Source organism: Falco cherrug, chromosome 13, assembly GCF_023634085.1.
Source record: "Falco cherrug isolate bFalChe1 chromosome 13, bFalChe1.pri, whole genome shotgun sequence".
NCBI classification, from domain to species: Eukaryota; Metazoa; Chordata; class Aves; order Falconiformes; family Falconidae; genus Falco; species Falco cherrug.
The window spans coordinates 2,545,362-2,560,396 of record NC_073709.1 but is presented as its reverse complement, the minus strand read 5'-3'; the positions used below and the strand labels follow the sequence as shown (position 1 = coordinate 2,560,396).

The 15,035-nt window shown below is 38.9% G+C and overlaps 1 protein-coding gene across 4 annotated transcripts in view; it reads left to right on the top strand.

The window, feature by feature from the left end:
• RALGAPA2 (Ral GTPase activating protein catalytic subunit alpha 2) overlaps positions 1-15,035 on the top strand; it is a 136,199-nt gene that overhangs the window by 55,474 nt on the left and 65,690 nt on the right. For all 4 annotated transcript variants that reach the window (XM_055725932.1, XM_055725933.1, XM_055725935.1 and 1 more), the window contains 9 exons: positions 5,709-5,837; positions 7,261-7,389; positions 9,140-9,198; positions 9,929-10,037; positions 10,592-10,702; positions 11,057-11,125; positions 11,289-11,426; positions 11,943-12,126; positions 14,082-14,853. In XM_055725932.1, coding sequence (XP_055581907.1) covers positions 5,709-5,837; positions 7,261-7,389; positions 9,140-9,198; positions 9,929-10,037; positions 10,592-10,702; positions 11,057-11,125; positions 11,289-11,426; positions 11,943-12,126; positions 14,082-14,853 — 1,700 coding nt within the window. The remainder of the gene's footprint in view (positions 1-5,708; positions 5,838-7,260; positions 7,390-9,139; positions 9,199-9,928; positions 10,038-10,591; positions 10,703-11,056; positions 11,126-11,288; positions 11,427-11,942; positions 12,127-14,081; positions 14,854-15,035) is intronic.

Here is a 15,035-nt window from a genome sequence, read left to right as displayed (position 1 = left end):
GGCTTTCCTTTTGAATGGTGTGGAATGAGTGCTACTTGCCTCGATTTCTGCTTGACAATGTTGCACATGAGGACCATTAGTCGTACAGTATTTCAGAAACTGTAACACATTTTAGATTTCTTTCTAGACTGCCATTCAAAAGAAAATAATCATAATATAGTCTATTAAGGTTAGATTCCCATATTTTTCTTGTGACTTTCTTCCAATGGCTACCATGGTTTTTCTCCCTCTTTTTTAATCTCCCATTCAGGTCACTTTCTGTAGAAAATTTGCCTGTGTGCCCCCATAATGTGCTTTATGAGTGCTTAGGAAAAGTGTTGACAGCCAGCAGGTTTCCAGGAGGACAGAAGTTAAAATGCCAAGCTCTCACAGGAAAACTTGTATACCCCACTGCTCACCTATAGTAGGATAAGTTGGCAGCACTGGGGAAAAATAGCTGCTAGGATTGAATGGAAGAAAGGGAGAACCAGGTAATGCCCATTGTAGGAGCTCTGCATTCTGGAACAATTTTGGTAGTTTTGTTTCTCTCTAAAAAAAAAACCCACACAAAACCCCCAAAAGTTCTGCTTTTTCTAAATTGCTTCCATCCCACCCAAATTTCTGTTTCTGAGTCAGTGTTCTGTATGTCTTTTCTGTATTCTCAGCAGTATCTTGGTGGGGCATGTGCTGCTTGTAAGGTGCTTTGTAGGCATTTTCTGAACTCCGTCCAGAATAGAAATAGAGTTTTTGAAATAGAGGCAACTTCTCTCTTCCTTCCATTTTGCTTATATCTTCTCTTCCACCTCTCCCATCATCACTGTAGCTTTGGGATCTCCTGAAGTAAGCTTCTTTGTTAACATGCCCCTGCAATGCAATGCTATTTCATCACCCCTTGTCTTGAGCCCTGCAATTGACTTCCCCTTTCCAGCTATTTCAACTGGGCTGCGTCTTTGGGATCCTTCGTTTTTCATGTGCTTCTCTGCTTCAGACATGGTTTTACTTCAACTTGCTTTCTTCATCTTTTAAACAAGGCTACATGACAGTGACTATTTTAAGCAAATCAAGGTTTAACGTATTTGCCTTTTTTTGGGATGTTCTAATAAAAATGTGCAAAACAATCCCTTATGCTCTGCATTTGTTCCTCCATCTTGAAAACTGATACAGCACGCAGGTGACAGTGAAAAGTGTTCAGTGCTGCTAATTGCCACCAAACATGGAGGACCTGCCATCCTCCTGTGCCCAGCAGGGAGCTGCTTTGCCTGTCCTCTGAGGTGTGCTCATGTTCCCTTCCTTAAAACCACCTTCCCTCTAACATGGTTAACCTTGTGCTCTACAGGCACACTACAGCGCTTCAGCACTGTCACCTGGGTTTCTTAAAACTGGAGACTTCAGAGCGGTCCTGCCAGAGGCATTTGGGAGAAATCTGTATGGTGACACAAAGTAGTCTCAACATTTCAAGCAATGCCATGGACTAGTAACTATGTTCATGCTACCTGTAACCCTGTACCTGTAGCACATGAGTATTTAGATATTGCCCTCTCCATGTGTGTGAACTTAAAATACTTCTCCCAATTTGAAGTGTATCCTTAATATCAATGGTTTCCTAGGCTGTGAAAATGTCAGACATACTCTAAAAGGGGAGAAACTTTAAAAATTGTGTTCTCTTCAGACGTTTGTCTGATTCCTGTTAATAGGGCATCTGAGCTCCTCTGTCAGCACAAAGGCTTTGGGGTAGGGTTTTTGTTATTAATATGACTGCAAAAGAGAGCATTTTCTAAGGTAGTTTAGAGGTGAAGGAACAATCACCAACAGGTGACTTATGCACTAATCTGTCACCTTTAGCACTTGTGAGTAACCTTACGCATGTCTTACAAATGCAATGGTATTCTGGTTTTTAATATCTCTTCCTGTTGCAGTCTGGTCACAAGATAATTGTAGCAAATCTAACTTCTGTGGAAGTTAGATTTAAATGACAGATTGAAATGGGTTTTTCTGACAATCTAATCCTGTGCTTTCTGAGGGTGTCCAAATACTTCATAATTTTTTATTGGAACTCAATTGTTGACAAATTAAATAATTAAATAACAAATAAAAATCCTTTACCTAAAATGTCGTGATAGCTAGGAAAATTTGGACTAAGTAAATGGAAACGTTTGTTCCTTTGAAATAAAGAAGGAAAATGAAGGATTTACCACTTAAGTCTTGTGTAAATTAATAATCTTTCTTGTGCTGTAAATTTCAGCCCCTAATGAGGTGTCTCTGTCGGTGAAGAACAGAGTGAACTTTAAGTGAAAAATCCATGTTGTTCCTGTTGAGGGACAATTGGAAATGTGATGAAGGCAGATGGCAGGCTATTTGGTTACACCTGTAATCTGCAAAAGCTTGAACAAAAATTAGGTGAAGAATATTTTTGTAATTGACCTTTCTGTGAACTTGTGTAAAATTTTTTTTTTAGTGGATGTTTATGACCTTATTATTTGGATTACTAGATTAACCTATACTGAAATATTGTGCCATTTATAGGGTTAATGAATTTGAGAAGGACATGCATGTGATTGCTGCCTTCTCTCCCTTCCTCCCCATTTTTAACACTACAGAGCATCATTTTGAATTGAAATTGTCCATAATGGTCCTTTTTTTTTCTTCACTTTTCTTTAACAACATGAACACTAAATTATAGCTGTGCAATTATGTAAACAATGGAAATGCTTCCAGAATGAATACTTCCTTTTTAAATTTTCATTTTGTGTAATTGCTGAAAGATTTGGAGCCATAATAAACTAAAATTATTTTACACATTTATCGTTCTAAAGGTCAATTATGAAAGAAGAAACAACACTGTAAAGAATGAGTAAACCAATTTCTATTGCCATTACCATATGCTTTTCTTATGGCTTGTGTTTTTCCAGTTACTGTGTACATAGCATTCAATTAAAGTGATTCATTTACTAGGCTGTAAGCTGCTGAACAGGGTTTACATTTATAGAACAGTGCTTTGAAGGGAAGGAAACAACTTGCCTCTGTTTGAGTTACCTGATTTTTGCAATATCACTGATAGGACATATGTTCTCACTCGGTTGCTTTCTCATAAGCCCGAATCTTCTGATAAGCTTGCAATGCTACTGAATTACTGTGTGAAATCATGCTTTTATTGTTAGCTGGGTTGTGTGTAAAATGTGCTAATTGGGAAATGGGAGAAAAACTGTCAAATTTTACCTGTAAGGGCCTTCCTGGGGCATGGTTTCTTTCCTGTCCATTCTGTTTGGAGTAAGCTCAAGTACTCTGCCTCGTATTAATGTAAAGGAAGTCACTAAAGCTGATGCAAATTTATATTAAAATGTCGGTGGAAACTAATGGAAAGCTAGGCTGAACGTGTTTTAGCCTGAGCTTTTATGCATCTGTACACTGTTAACTTTGTTAAAAGTTATGTGTGTGCTGTATCACTGCAGCATATGATCTGTGCTGTGAATTCATCAGTATGAAGCTACATAACAAAAAAGAGAAATTGAAGATTTTCATTAGCTTTGCAAAATAATTTGTTCAAAGGTTTCTTACTATGAAAAATAATAATATTTTTTTTGAGTAGTAAACATAGTTTGGTAGTAAACATCTCATAAACAGCAAGTCAATCCACGTAACCACATTCTTACGATTTTGGAATGTGTGTGTTGTCATGGCATTTGTTAAATTTGCATGAATTATGTTGTGCTCACAGGTTTAAACTTTAAAGTGACAGTCTTGGAATTAGGTTTTTATCCTCGTTTTCTAAGTGTTCTATGCAATGACCATAGTTAAGAGCTGATGAAGCTGGCTGATCGTTACAGTGGTATTTAACAGATGGGATTGATGGAGTGAGGACAGGAGTTAACGCAGTTGTTTGTAGCAGGTCTTTGTACTTCCGATGTTCTGTTACCTTTCAGGCCAGGTTAGCATGGGTGCTTTTATTGTGGCATATGTCAACAGAAGCGTACTCCCATCTGCTGCTCTATAGTTCGATGCCCAATTATTCAGAGACCAAACACATCACAGTACCTGGCTCTGTTCGTAATTACAGGTGTGTTGTGTTGTGAGGAGCCCGGTGCATTAATCAGACCCTTAATTATAAAAAGGTGGGTCTTTTGTTCTGCTTGGAGTGTGAGTTTACCGCTCACTTTATGAGCTGCTGCATCCATCTGCTCTCTTTTTGAATGTTTGCATTCACTGATATTGACTTTAAAATGTATCAAAGGAAGTGATTAAAACTAGTTTAAACATTAACTTGAGTGGCATTTTAGCTTATTCAGGAAAGTGAAAGCATTATCTGCTACTATGTTAAAAACTAATATTATTTATTTAAAATGTATCACACAGCTATTTCATAGGATGTTGCTGCTTTAAATACCTAACAGAACACTAAACAGGTTCTGTCCAGGTGTTTGGCAGTGCTTTGAAAAAATACTAGTGGTGTTAAAGCATATCTTCATGTAGAAGATATGCTTCTTCATCTTCAGCATACCTTCATTTTTTCACATAGAGAAAAATGTGCTTGATTAGTTTCTGATGAAGAAATTGAGCATACAGACACGTTCTGGGACTAAATTTAAGTTCAAGCCTTCTTTAACACATCAGAAAACCAGTAAAGGTGGACATTGAAAATGGGTTTGCTCTGCAGCTTTTCTCTGAATCTTTATTGAGATGAAAAATAATTTTCTACTCGATATAGCAACAGCTTTATCTAATTCTTCAGCAAATGTTGCAGGTAAGGATTATATAGATTTGGTGTCTAATTTTAAACCTGCTGAAACCTTGTGGGAAGGAAATCTTAACTCAAATATAGGAACTTTGCTCTGATTTGGAGAGACTGTGAAGAATTGAAATGTGGAAGGATTAAGTTGGAACGCTTACCTTGCCTGTGTTCTGTGTCACAGGGTACTAATGAGAGCAGAGCAGTTGGCGGTGGTCTGTTCTTACACGTATAGTGCTACCTCTTAAAAAACAAACAAAAAACCCCCTCTGTTCTTTTTGGGCTTAGCTATATTTGCTGTCTTAGCTATTTAGAAGAAGAGGGACTTAGAATAATCTTGTTAGCATAGATTATTCTATGTGTTGCCATACTGTGTATGATCACTTCTTGCATTTGACACTGACATATTTCTCAGCTAGTTCAGACAGCTAAAAAAATCCTGTGTGTGCTGGAGCAGCCTAACAGTGGTAAGCCTCCCACCATCAGTTACACAGCCTTGAGCTCCTTCAGGGCCAAGGCGGCATTCATTTGGGTCATCTCATGTTGTTACGGCTACAGAATTTTGAGTAATGTGATTTTAGGAAATACCTCATTTGGAGAGGTGTAATGCTTCATCTTAAATTGATTAACAGTTTGAACACTTTGAATCCGAAGTCTTATTTAACAGGAGAACTGTTATGCTTAGACACGAAGAGACATGGATGTTTGGTGTTGTGGTTTTTTTTTTTTTTGTTTGTTTGTTTTTTTAACAGGAGTGTAAGAGTACAAATATTACCAAAATACAAAATGTGCTTTTCCAACTTACTAAATCTAAATGCCTCTGCAGTGGAAAGTAGTGGTTGCTACATGACAATCGGTTGTGCCTAGAGCTGTGTTGCCCTATGAATTATCACCTTGATTAGTGTGGAACTGGTGAATCACAAAGTTAAATCTTCTCAAACAGTCCCTTTTGGTTTTGGTGGCTTTTTTTTTTTATTTCTTCTCAAATGGGTAACTTCTCTTTCAGGATATCTTAAATACCGTTATAAAGCACTGCCCACCTTGGTTTTTCTTCCTGGGCTTACCTGGCTTTACGATGCTGATAGGAGACTTCATTACTGCAGCGGCCAGGGTGCTGAGCACAGACATGCTGGAGGTGAGTATGGCAATGCCCAGTGCCCCTGTCCCCTGAGAGGGTGCACTTGCTAACGAGGTTCGGATATCTCCACTCTAACAGGTGTTGACTCATTAGTGCAATGTGAAACGGGGCTCTTGAGGCAGATACCATGGCAGCTGATGTGTGAAATTGTGGGATAAGGTGACATACTAGTATTGCAAAGGTGTTTCATCAAAAGGCCACAGTGTGAGAAATCATATCCTCGCTAATATTGCAGCACGCCTGTGTGCTAAAAGCAGGACTTGGCTTTCAGAATCTCATTAATTTTTTTTCAGTGAGCAAATCTTGGAAATATGGAACTCTTTTGGTAATTCAGAATTTCTTACAAAATATCAACTTGAATAGAAATGTGACTCTGAATGATTAAATTAGTGAAGGATAAGTAAAATAGCGATTCAGCGATGGGATGCCAAAATAATAAGGGTAAAGGTCTGGCAATCCTGGGAAGAACAGGAAAGCTTTTTTGTACATGAAATACCAGTTGAGGGGAGGCCTTTCTGTCCATTTTGGCCAAGTGCTTTTACTGCTGCTCTTCTGACATTTGTGTAGCTGAGCAGGTGGCCCTGCACAGGAACACAGCCCTCTCATGTTTCAACAGAACTGAAATGGTGAGCCGTGAACCTAGCACACTTTTTCCATCATCCCTCAAAGCATTTACGGCCAGTAATTTTCTGACATCTCTCTTAAACTCATCAGTTTGATCATTGATCCAAAGCTTAAAAATGCTAATAAGAAGTGAGTACTTTACTTTCTATGGAAAAAACCCCCACCCAAACAACCGTACACCACTTCCAATTTTTCCTACAAGCATAAAACTTCGCGTGATTATATAGCAGTAGTTAATGCATTTATAGCTTATGCCATGTTGCTTTTGATGGTTTTATTCAAGCAGGAATATATATGCGTTCTTACCATGTATACAGTCAGTTCGAGTGCATTGTTCTGTCCTTTGTGTCACACAATCAGCTAATAATAGTGCTGGATTAGCACATAAAACTCCCACTCAGCTTTTCTTTAGCTTGTTTTGTATTTTTTATTGACACCAAATTGCTGATAGTTGGCTTGTGTCATGACAGAGGAGGTATTAAAAATGTAGAATATGCTTAGGAGCAGAGCCAGGTACCTGCTAGAGAAGCTCAGCCTCAGAAAAAGAGCAGAGCAACTCAGCAGCAAAAATCATGGGCAGGAAAGCGTTTGTTGCTTGCTGCTTCAGTGCAGCTTCTGCTGTAGTTGTAAAGGGAAAGCTACCAGGATATGTTCCTCAGGACACTTTAAATATTGCACTGTGAATACAGCACACTTACTGTTTATGGTGATGTACACTAAAATCCTAGCATATGTAATTTTCATAACTTTATGAAGTTGTTTTTATGAATCTTTTTGTTTACTTTTCCTTTGTTAGGCTCCCCGTTCAGAAGCTCACACCATCCTTGGTTCTCTTGTTTGCTTTCCAAACATCTACCAAGAAATCCCACTGTTGAGACCTATTTCAGAAGCCGGTGAGATCATTGCAGGAACTGCAGATGTGAAGGTAAAGTCACATTTCATTAGTAAATCTTAGGTAACCTGCCATATTTTTACTATTCAGTCACTTCAAAGCCCCACAACTGCACACGTTATATGTACTTATTTGATAAGTGTTGCGTTGCTTAACATGTACCATAAAATTAACAAAGCTTAGATACTGCAAATATCGTTTTATTTTCAAGGAGAGTGAACTGGCTGTGATAAAATGTGATGTTTTCCAGCCCAATGCCTGTCACATCACTAAATGATGTTGGTGATATTATTTAAAGTGTCTGTTCATTGTATCTGTGTATATTGGCTTGTCTTCTAAGAAGCATGGGGTGTACATAAGGGAAGATATTTTTTGCCCTATTGGTATTATAGTAAAATGCTAAAGCAAGCTTCACTGTTAGAACCATCATCTTATGTGAATGGTTTTTCCCTGAGATTTAATTTCAGTGGGGCACCTTGAGACACAAATTGCTCTGCAGGATGGAAAGCTTTGTAATTTAATGACCTTCACAACAGTAATCTTGTAGGGGAAAAATCGCACATTCCCCCTCCCCCAAAGACCTGACAAAGACCTGGAACATGACTTGCAGGTGAAACCTGCCCAAATAGGTGCCCTTATACAAGTCTGTTGCTTTTTGGTAAACCTGAGGCACACGGTGACCCATTGTTCAAAATTAGGTGTAGCTGGGGAGGAATCTCTGAATTCCTTGTGCGGCCTGAGAAGGTTGAACTGGAGAGAATGCAAAACCCTTATCACGCTTGGCTCCCAAGGTACCTTTCCTTCATCAGGCCTTGGATAGTCATTGGGGTTGTGTTAAAACAGTCTCAATTTTAAAAGTGTCTTTTCTGTACTGAAAAATACACTAATGGCTTGCTTGTAGTGACATACGGAATTAAGACTCGAAAGTTATAAAGTAGGTATGTTTATTGCGCGCAGATGCAGGGGCGGGGGGGGGGGGGGGGGGGGGAAGGGATTGCTCCTCCACAAGCGTGCATGCCCAAAGTGATGGACCATCTCACATTTATACAATAAAACAAATGAATATTCAATTAACGCCTATACATATTCGTTACCTAAATCCGATTACTCTCGCTTCATATGTTAATTAGCTTATCAGTCTGTTGCCTGGAATGTGGTGGTCTTGCAGGTTTGTAGGTGATTCATGTCCTTGTGACCATCTGAACTTCTCCAGCAAGACTTAGCACTTCCTTCCTCTAGATAACACTGGAATATCTCTCATCCTTTTCTCATTCTTTTTTAAAATAGCCCCTTTGTTAGAGGAGGAAGGGCAGGCGTCTCCTCAAAACTGTAGGGGTCTCCTCAAGGCTGTGTGCCTATGTGACCAGACACCGCACCCATGACTAGTCACCATACCCACATTCCTGAGAAGTCATATACAATCACGATCGATGTCCATTGTCCCCATTTCACACTATTTCTCCATATCAGTAGCCTAAACACTACAGTTTGTATTATCAAGTGATCACCACTCATTGTTAGTAAATACCCACCAACTCTGAAAATGAATTGGTTTCAATCTTGCTGCCTGTTCATGATTTTTGGATCGATGATATTTATCCACAAGGGCCTGTATCAGTAAGTATTTCTCCCCTGACAAAATAAAATTGGCATGAGGTAAAAATGCTCTAAGAATAGACTGAGAATTAAAGTAATTTCACTTCTAACTATATTAAAATTAAACAACTTTTTTAAACTAGATGTATGAAAAAGATGCTTATTTTAATTTATCTTACCATTTTAGTGTTACCTCATAAATATTTTATTGAAGAATGCTACAGAGGAGCCAAGTGAACCCGCAAGGTAAAATTTTTGAGTAAAAGAAATGGGAAAATAGGAAAGTCTTTCTCACTTTTTTTTTTCTGGTGCATGTATAGCTGAGTTGTTACTACTGCCTTGTGGTTTGGTCCTGTTTAGAGTTCTTCACTTGATGCCAAAATGGCACAGAGTAACTGCTCAGAGACAAATTTTGTCTTTAAGTAGCAAAGGTATTTATTTCGTGCAGTGTTGGGGAGCTAGCCGATTCGCACCAGACAAACTAGCTCCAAAGTTTTCAGTGAAAAGTCAGGTAATTTATACAGTTTTCTGAGAGGTTACACAACATCTTTACATACATACTCACTTGATTTTGACACCTAATCATTCCATTGACAATAGGTGGGATCTAGGTGGAGTAGACCTTTCAATTTTCTTTGTGCAACGATTTCCTGACTTGATGGTCTCCTTGTCTCCTTCAGGTGCCCACCTTATTTTTTCTAATTATTCAGAGTACATTCCTTTCTAAACAGAGCATCACCCAGAGCACTGTACCAAACTCATCCCGACTAATCTTTTATTTTAAGACCTTGTTCTGTTTCACACTTTAGCCCTCTTAAGATGAGGTCCACTCAGCACCATGGAGGTGTTGACCTGCTGTGTGAGAGGGAAGAGAGATTGCATTGTTGTACTTTTCTTTCTTTTCTTTTTTTTAATTTTTCTTTTCCCCCTGGATATTCTAAAAATTCTGACAAAATCACTTTTTCTTTTAAAAAAGATGCATAGCCATTTGTGGTCTTGGAGTTTGGATATGTGAAGAACTAACGCAATGCACAAACCATCCCCAAGTGAAGGAAGCAATCAATGTCATAGGTGTGACACTGAAGGTATTACTATGATGGCCTCTGTAATTAATAAGCATTGTGTAAAAAAGGTATCTTCATTTTTTACATAGTTGCTGATTATATGGAGGACAGTGTGCTGGTTTCTTTCCATTCAAAGCACTGACGGTATGCTGCTTAACACACAACTGCTCAGGACGTTCTACATGGCATTAGTGGTGTGGCATTAGCCATCTTCAAAAAGAGATCTCTCCCAGTTCTGAACCATTGCATGTTATTATGTTCAGTGGGCATAGCTCTCAGAGTATATGCACAGTTCTTCCGTGGGGCCAAGGTGGTGTCCTATATAAAAGCGGAGAATATTTGCAGAAATAGCATGGGATTGTGTACCTAAACAGCCTTTCCCCAACAGCCCAAGTTAAGATTGCACAGGTAATGTTGAGCCTGCTGTTCACTAATGCTTACAATTGTGATTTTGCAACAGTAACATTTTTTATTGTTTGTGTAGATGCAAAATAATATAAAATGTAGAAAAACTGACTGCGTTGTATTATAGCTGGATATTCTATTTGGCTTCTAATCACCTTTTCTTCTTCCAGTTTTCTAATAAGCTGGTAGCTCAGGTAGCCTGTGATGTTCTTCAGCTTCTGGTTTCTCACTGGCAAAAGCTTCAGAAGTACGAATCCTCTCTGTCCAGAAAAATTACTGAAGTACGTCAGTTTCTTTAAAATATTTCTATGGAAATCATATGCAAAGTTGTCTTAATTCCTTACTTGAGCTACTGTAATTGTGACTTTCTGATTATTTTTCTTTCGTCTGTAATTACTGTTAGGAGATGCATTTGCTGTAATCCTAAGACCAGTGTACTTCTCTCATTTGTAGTGATGTATTTCCAAAATGATCAGTAAAACATTTTGTTTCACTTGGACATTGATTTACAAGGACAGTTAGATGCTCCTAAGAGAAGTTAATCTTTCATACCCTGTTCAAATGAAGTTTGATGTTCTGTCTTTATAGCAAAAGTAGTTAAATATCTTTCTGGAATTTTGTTTATTTTAATGTAGATCCTTGTGGCCACTATTGCATTTCTTTTGCCGAGTGCTGAATACTCTTCTGTGGAAGCAGATAAAAAGGTACATCACTGAAAAGAGCAGTCTCCGTTCTTTCCTTGTGCTGTTCGAGATGGTTATTAAATGAAATTGCTTAGAAACAGAGCGGCATTTTAAACTTTCAAACTCATACCTTTAACTGTTTCACAGAATATACCTAAATACTGTGTTCTGTGGTTTTGTTTAGTTTATAGTTTCACTGCTACTTTGCTTATTGGATTGGTGTATGGCATTGCCCATGAAAATGCTACTGGAGCCGGTATCTGCTGGTGTTCTTGAGGATCAACATGCATCCAAAGCCCCTTTACTGGACTATATTTACAGAGTGAGTATGAGGAATGAATATGACTTACTGTGTCTAGATGTTTAAAGATGCTTTTCACTGGTCCTGTTATGGACAGAAGCATTTTTAGCAAGTTGTAGAAAATCATGAATTCTCGCAGTGTGGGCAGAAGTCATACAGATGAGAAGTTAATAATGCAACATGTTAAGATGGTAAGATCAGAGATGTAGAACAGAGAGAAGACAGTGAAGAGAGAAAGGTCAAATGCTTAAGACACCCAAGCCAGGGAAAAAAATTCAAATAGTTCTGCAAAGATTATTTGAAATGGGCTGTTAAAAACACAAAGTAAGGCCTGAAGCGAGCTGTTAAAAATACAAAATAAGTGCTGATGAAGTGTTATTTTAAAAACTCCGTGTTTACACATAGGTGGTTTTTGTACCGTGTCCTGGCTTTCACAGTGTAAAAATTATGGTGGGTCACTCCTCGTTGAACGTGTTTAAGTGGGTAGTGTAATATATACTTCATTACTTCTTCAGTCTCATGCTTGTCCACTTGCAGGTTCTACACTGCTGTGTGAATGGCTCCAGCACGTATACTCAGCAAAGCCATTATGTGCTGAGTCTTGCAGATCTCTCGTCCAGTGATTATGACCCATTTTTGCCACTTGGGAATGTCAGGAGCTCTGAGCCAGCCCATTGCCACTCTTCCACAGATTTGGGCAACCTGCTCACTGTTGCTGAAGGTAAGAGAATTCACAGTGTGGTGAGGACCAGCGTGTTGGTGTTCAGCAGCTAGGAAATAAAGCTTTCCAGGTTACATCTCTTCCTTGAAAATGTCCTCCTTACTGCACGCAGCAACTGTTCCTTGAAAAACTGGGCAGTGCCCTTTTTGATTGATTTCAGTTGTCTCTGTAATAGGATATTCAAGTTTGTTGCTGACATTGCTCTTTATGAAGATCACAGGAGAAAGAAAATGACACTGTGGTGCTGTATAGCAGAGATAGAATAGACGGAGAAGCTGGTTTTGCCTTTGGTACTGCTTAGAATTTAGTATATAGAATTAAATTCAACAACCAAAGATGAGCCCCAAATCAAACTTCTTTCAGAAATATGCAGCTGCCCTTCTTGAATTTTTCAGCAGAAATGAACCCATTGTCATAGATAATTTGCCTGCTCTGAGTGATTGGATAAGAAAATGTACAATTTGGATAAAATTCTGCAGCTGCATAAATATGCAGTTCCTGCTGATTCACAATCTACCTGTCTTTAAAGTGAAAAGAGATTATTTGGATCTAGGTACGTGTTACTGACTTTTAAAAGTCAACTTAAAAGAATGCATCCAAACACATGAAATAATTTATTTTTATAAATATATATTTTATCTCTAAAGGATTTATCATAGAGGTCATCTTTATTTCAAACAGTTGTTAAAAATAACCTTTAAAACAATGGCTGTTCAACTATGAATTATGTCCATTTTAAGTAATTTCACATATTAATATGCATTAATGTATTTCTGCAAAGGAATCAAAAGTACAGATGCAATATGAAGTGGAGCAAGATAATGTTGGATTGACAGTGATGCTGTAAAACAGTACTTCCAAGTTTTGATGGTGTCCTTTTTTCCATCGTGCAGCTTATTTTCTTTGGTTTTGTATGTGTACTTTGAACAAAAAAGTTAAAAACATTAAACCTGTTCTGCACAGGTTCCTTACTGAGTAGGACATGCTGCGAATAGCAGAAGGATAAAGTTACATGTCGGGTACATTTCTCATTTTGGGTAGAATGAGTTGTTTCTCCTATTGGATATGTTAGTGTCATACAAGTTCTTTGGTTAGCTTGCTTTTGAAAAGGATCAGTTCAGAAATTTTTCTACTTACAGGATACAGGAAAAGAACGAAGAGCCTCTTGTGAGAGGAGGCTGAAAAATTTTGGTTTTGGCGGGGCTAGGAAAAAGCTGAAAAGGGATGTAGCTGTTGTTTAAAAGTGCATTAGAAGGTATAAATAGCAAGGAAAGAGGAAAATGCTATAAACTAAAGAAAAATGGTTTGAAATTGAGCATGAACCAACCTTGAAAATTATAAGGTTTCTGGCTATAAAAAAGGGGTAATATTCTGGTATAACATTCCAGTAGAAGTGGAGGAACAACGTAACTCGGAGCATGATCAATCTATGGAATAACGGATATATTTGCCTGTGCTGAAGGGAACATCTTGGAATCCAGAAAGTCTCTTCCTGCCTCATACATAAACTTTTGCACTATGCTGCTAAAGATCAAGAAGCAGTGGTTCTTAGTTGCATCACTGGTTTACCTTTGCTTTTTGTGCTGTGTCCCTCTCTTGCTATGATTGCTGTGGGGATGACTGGGAATACAGACGCTAAGGAGAAATGCCTTAACCTGCCAGATTAAACTAGTGACAGCAGGTGCTGTGGGATTGCTGTGAAGGACTTTGTGCGTGTTTGTGGAGACCTGGATGTTACATTAGACTGAATGTCAAAGAGCATGTGGTAAAATAAAATAAAATGTGTGACAGGTAGAATTTCTTGGAAGCTGATTGTAAATAGTTTCTTTAACAGGAAGAATTAGGAGGACAACTAAGGCAAGCTTCTGAAATCTTACAGAAATTTGCAGATGCTCTTTTTTTAACGGTGTCTTGCTGCTGTTACTGATCTATTTTCTTTTTGTTGATCATTTTAGAAAAAAGGAGGAGGAATTTAGAGTTGATACCTTTAACGGCGCGGATGGTTATGACTCACTTGGTGAATCACCTGAGTCACTACCCACTTAGTGGAGGCCCTGCCATTCTCCACAGTCTCCTTAGCGAGAACCATGACAACTCCTATGTTGAGTCCTCCGAGCTGTCCTCAGAAGTCTTCCGGAGTCCCAACCTGCAGCTCTTTGTGTTTAATGACAGTACTCTTATATCTTACCTCCAAATCCCTGCAGAGAAGACGACAGACACTGAGCCAGCAGCAACCCCCTCAGACGTTAGGGTAATTGTCAGAGATATCTCAGGGAAGTACTCTTGGGATGGCAGAATATTGTACGGACCTTTGGAGGGCTGCCTTCCACAGCAGAGTGCAACGAACGCATTTGTGATCTCGGGCAACTCTGAGCACCACTTCACTTCCCAGAAAGACATTTCTCAGGTGGAAGACGGAGAAGATGCCCTGGACCATTTGCTGGAAAAGATTGGTAACACCAGCCCTGAATGTCTCTTACATCCCCAGCGAAAGCTGAACGAGCCATCGCCACCACCGTTTGGTATGAGCTACGACCAAGAGAATGCAATCGCTGAAGCCCTGATGAGGCAGAGTGCCCGTGAAAAAGAGTATATGTTTAAGTGCAGCTTGGAGTTCGGTATGAAGGTGGCCCGTCAAGAACCACCACGTCCTGCTGAACCTCAAGCATCCTTTTATTTCTGTCGGCTGCTGCTAAATGACTTGGGGATGAACTCCTGGGATAGAAGGTAGGAAGAGAGGGTTCAGAACATGTGTATGGTGCTCTTACTCTTCTCACTTCTACCCCCAAACAGGTACACACTTAAAGTGAGAATTATGTAGCTGGGTGGTAGGCAGAGCATACCTTTGGACTTTTATGGATACCTGCTTCAGTGATTATTTTAAATAGATGTAGACTGCTTATAAATAC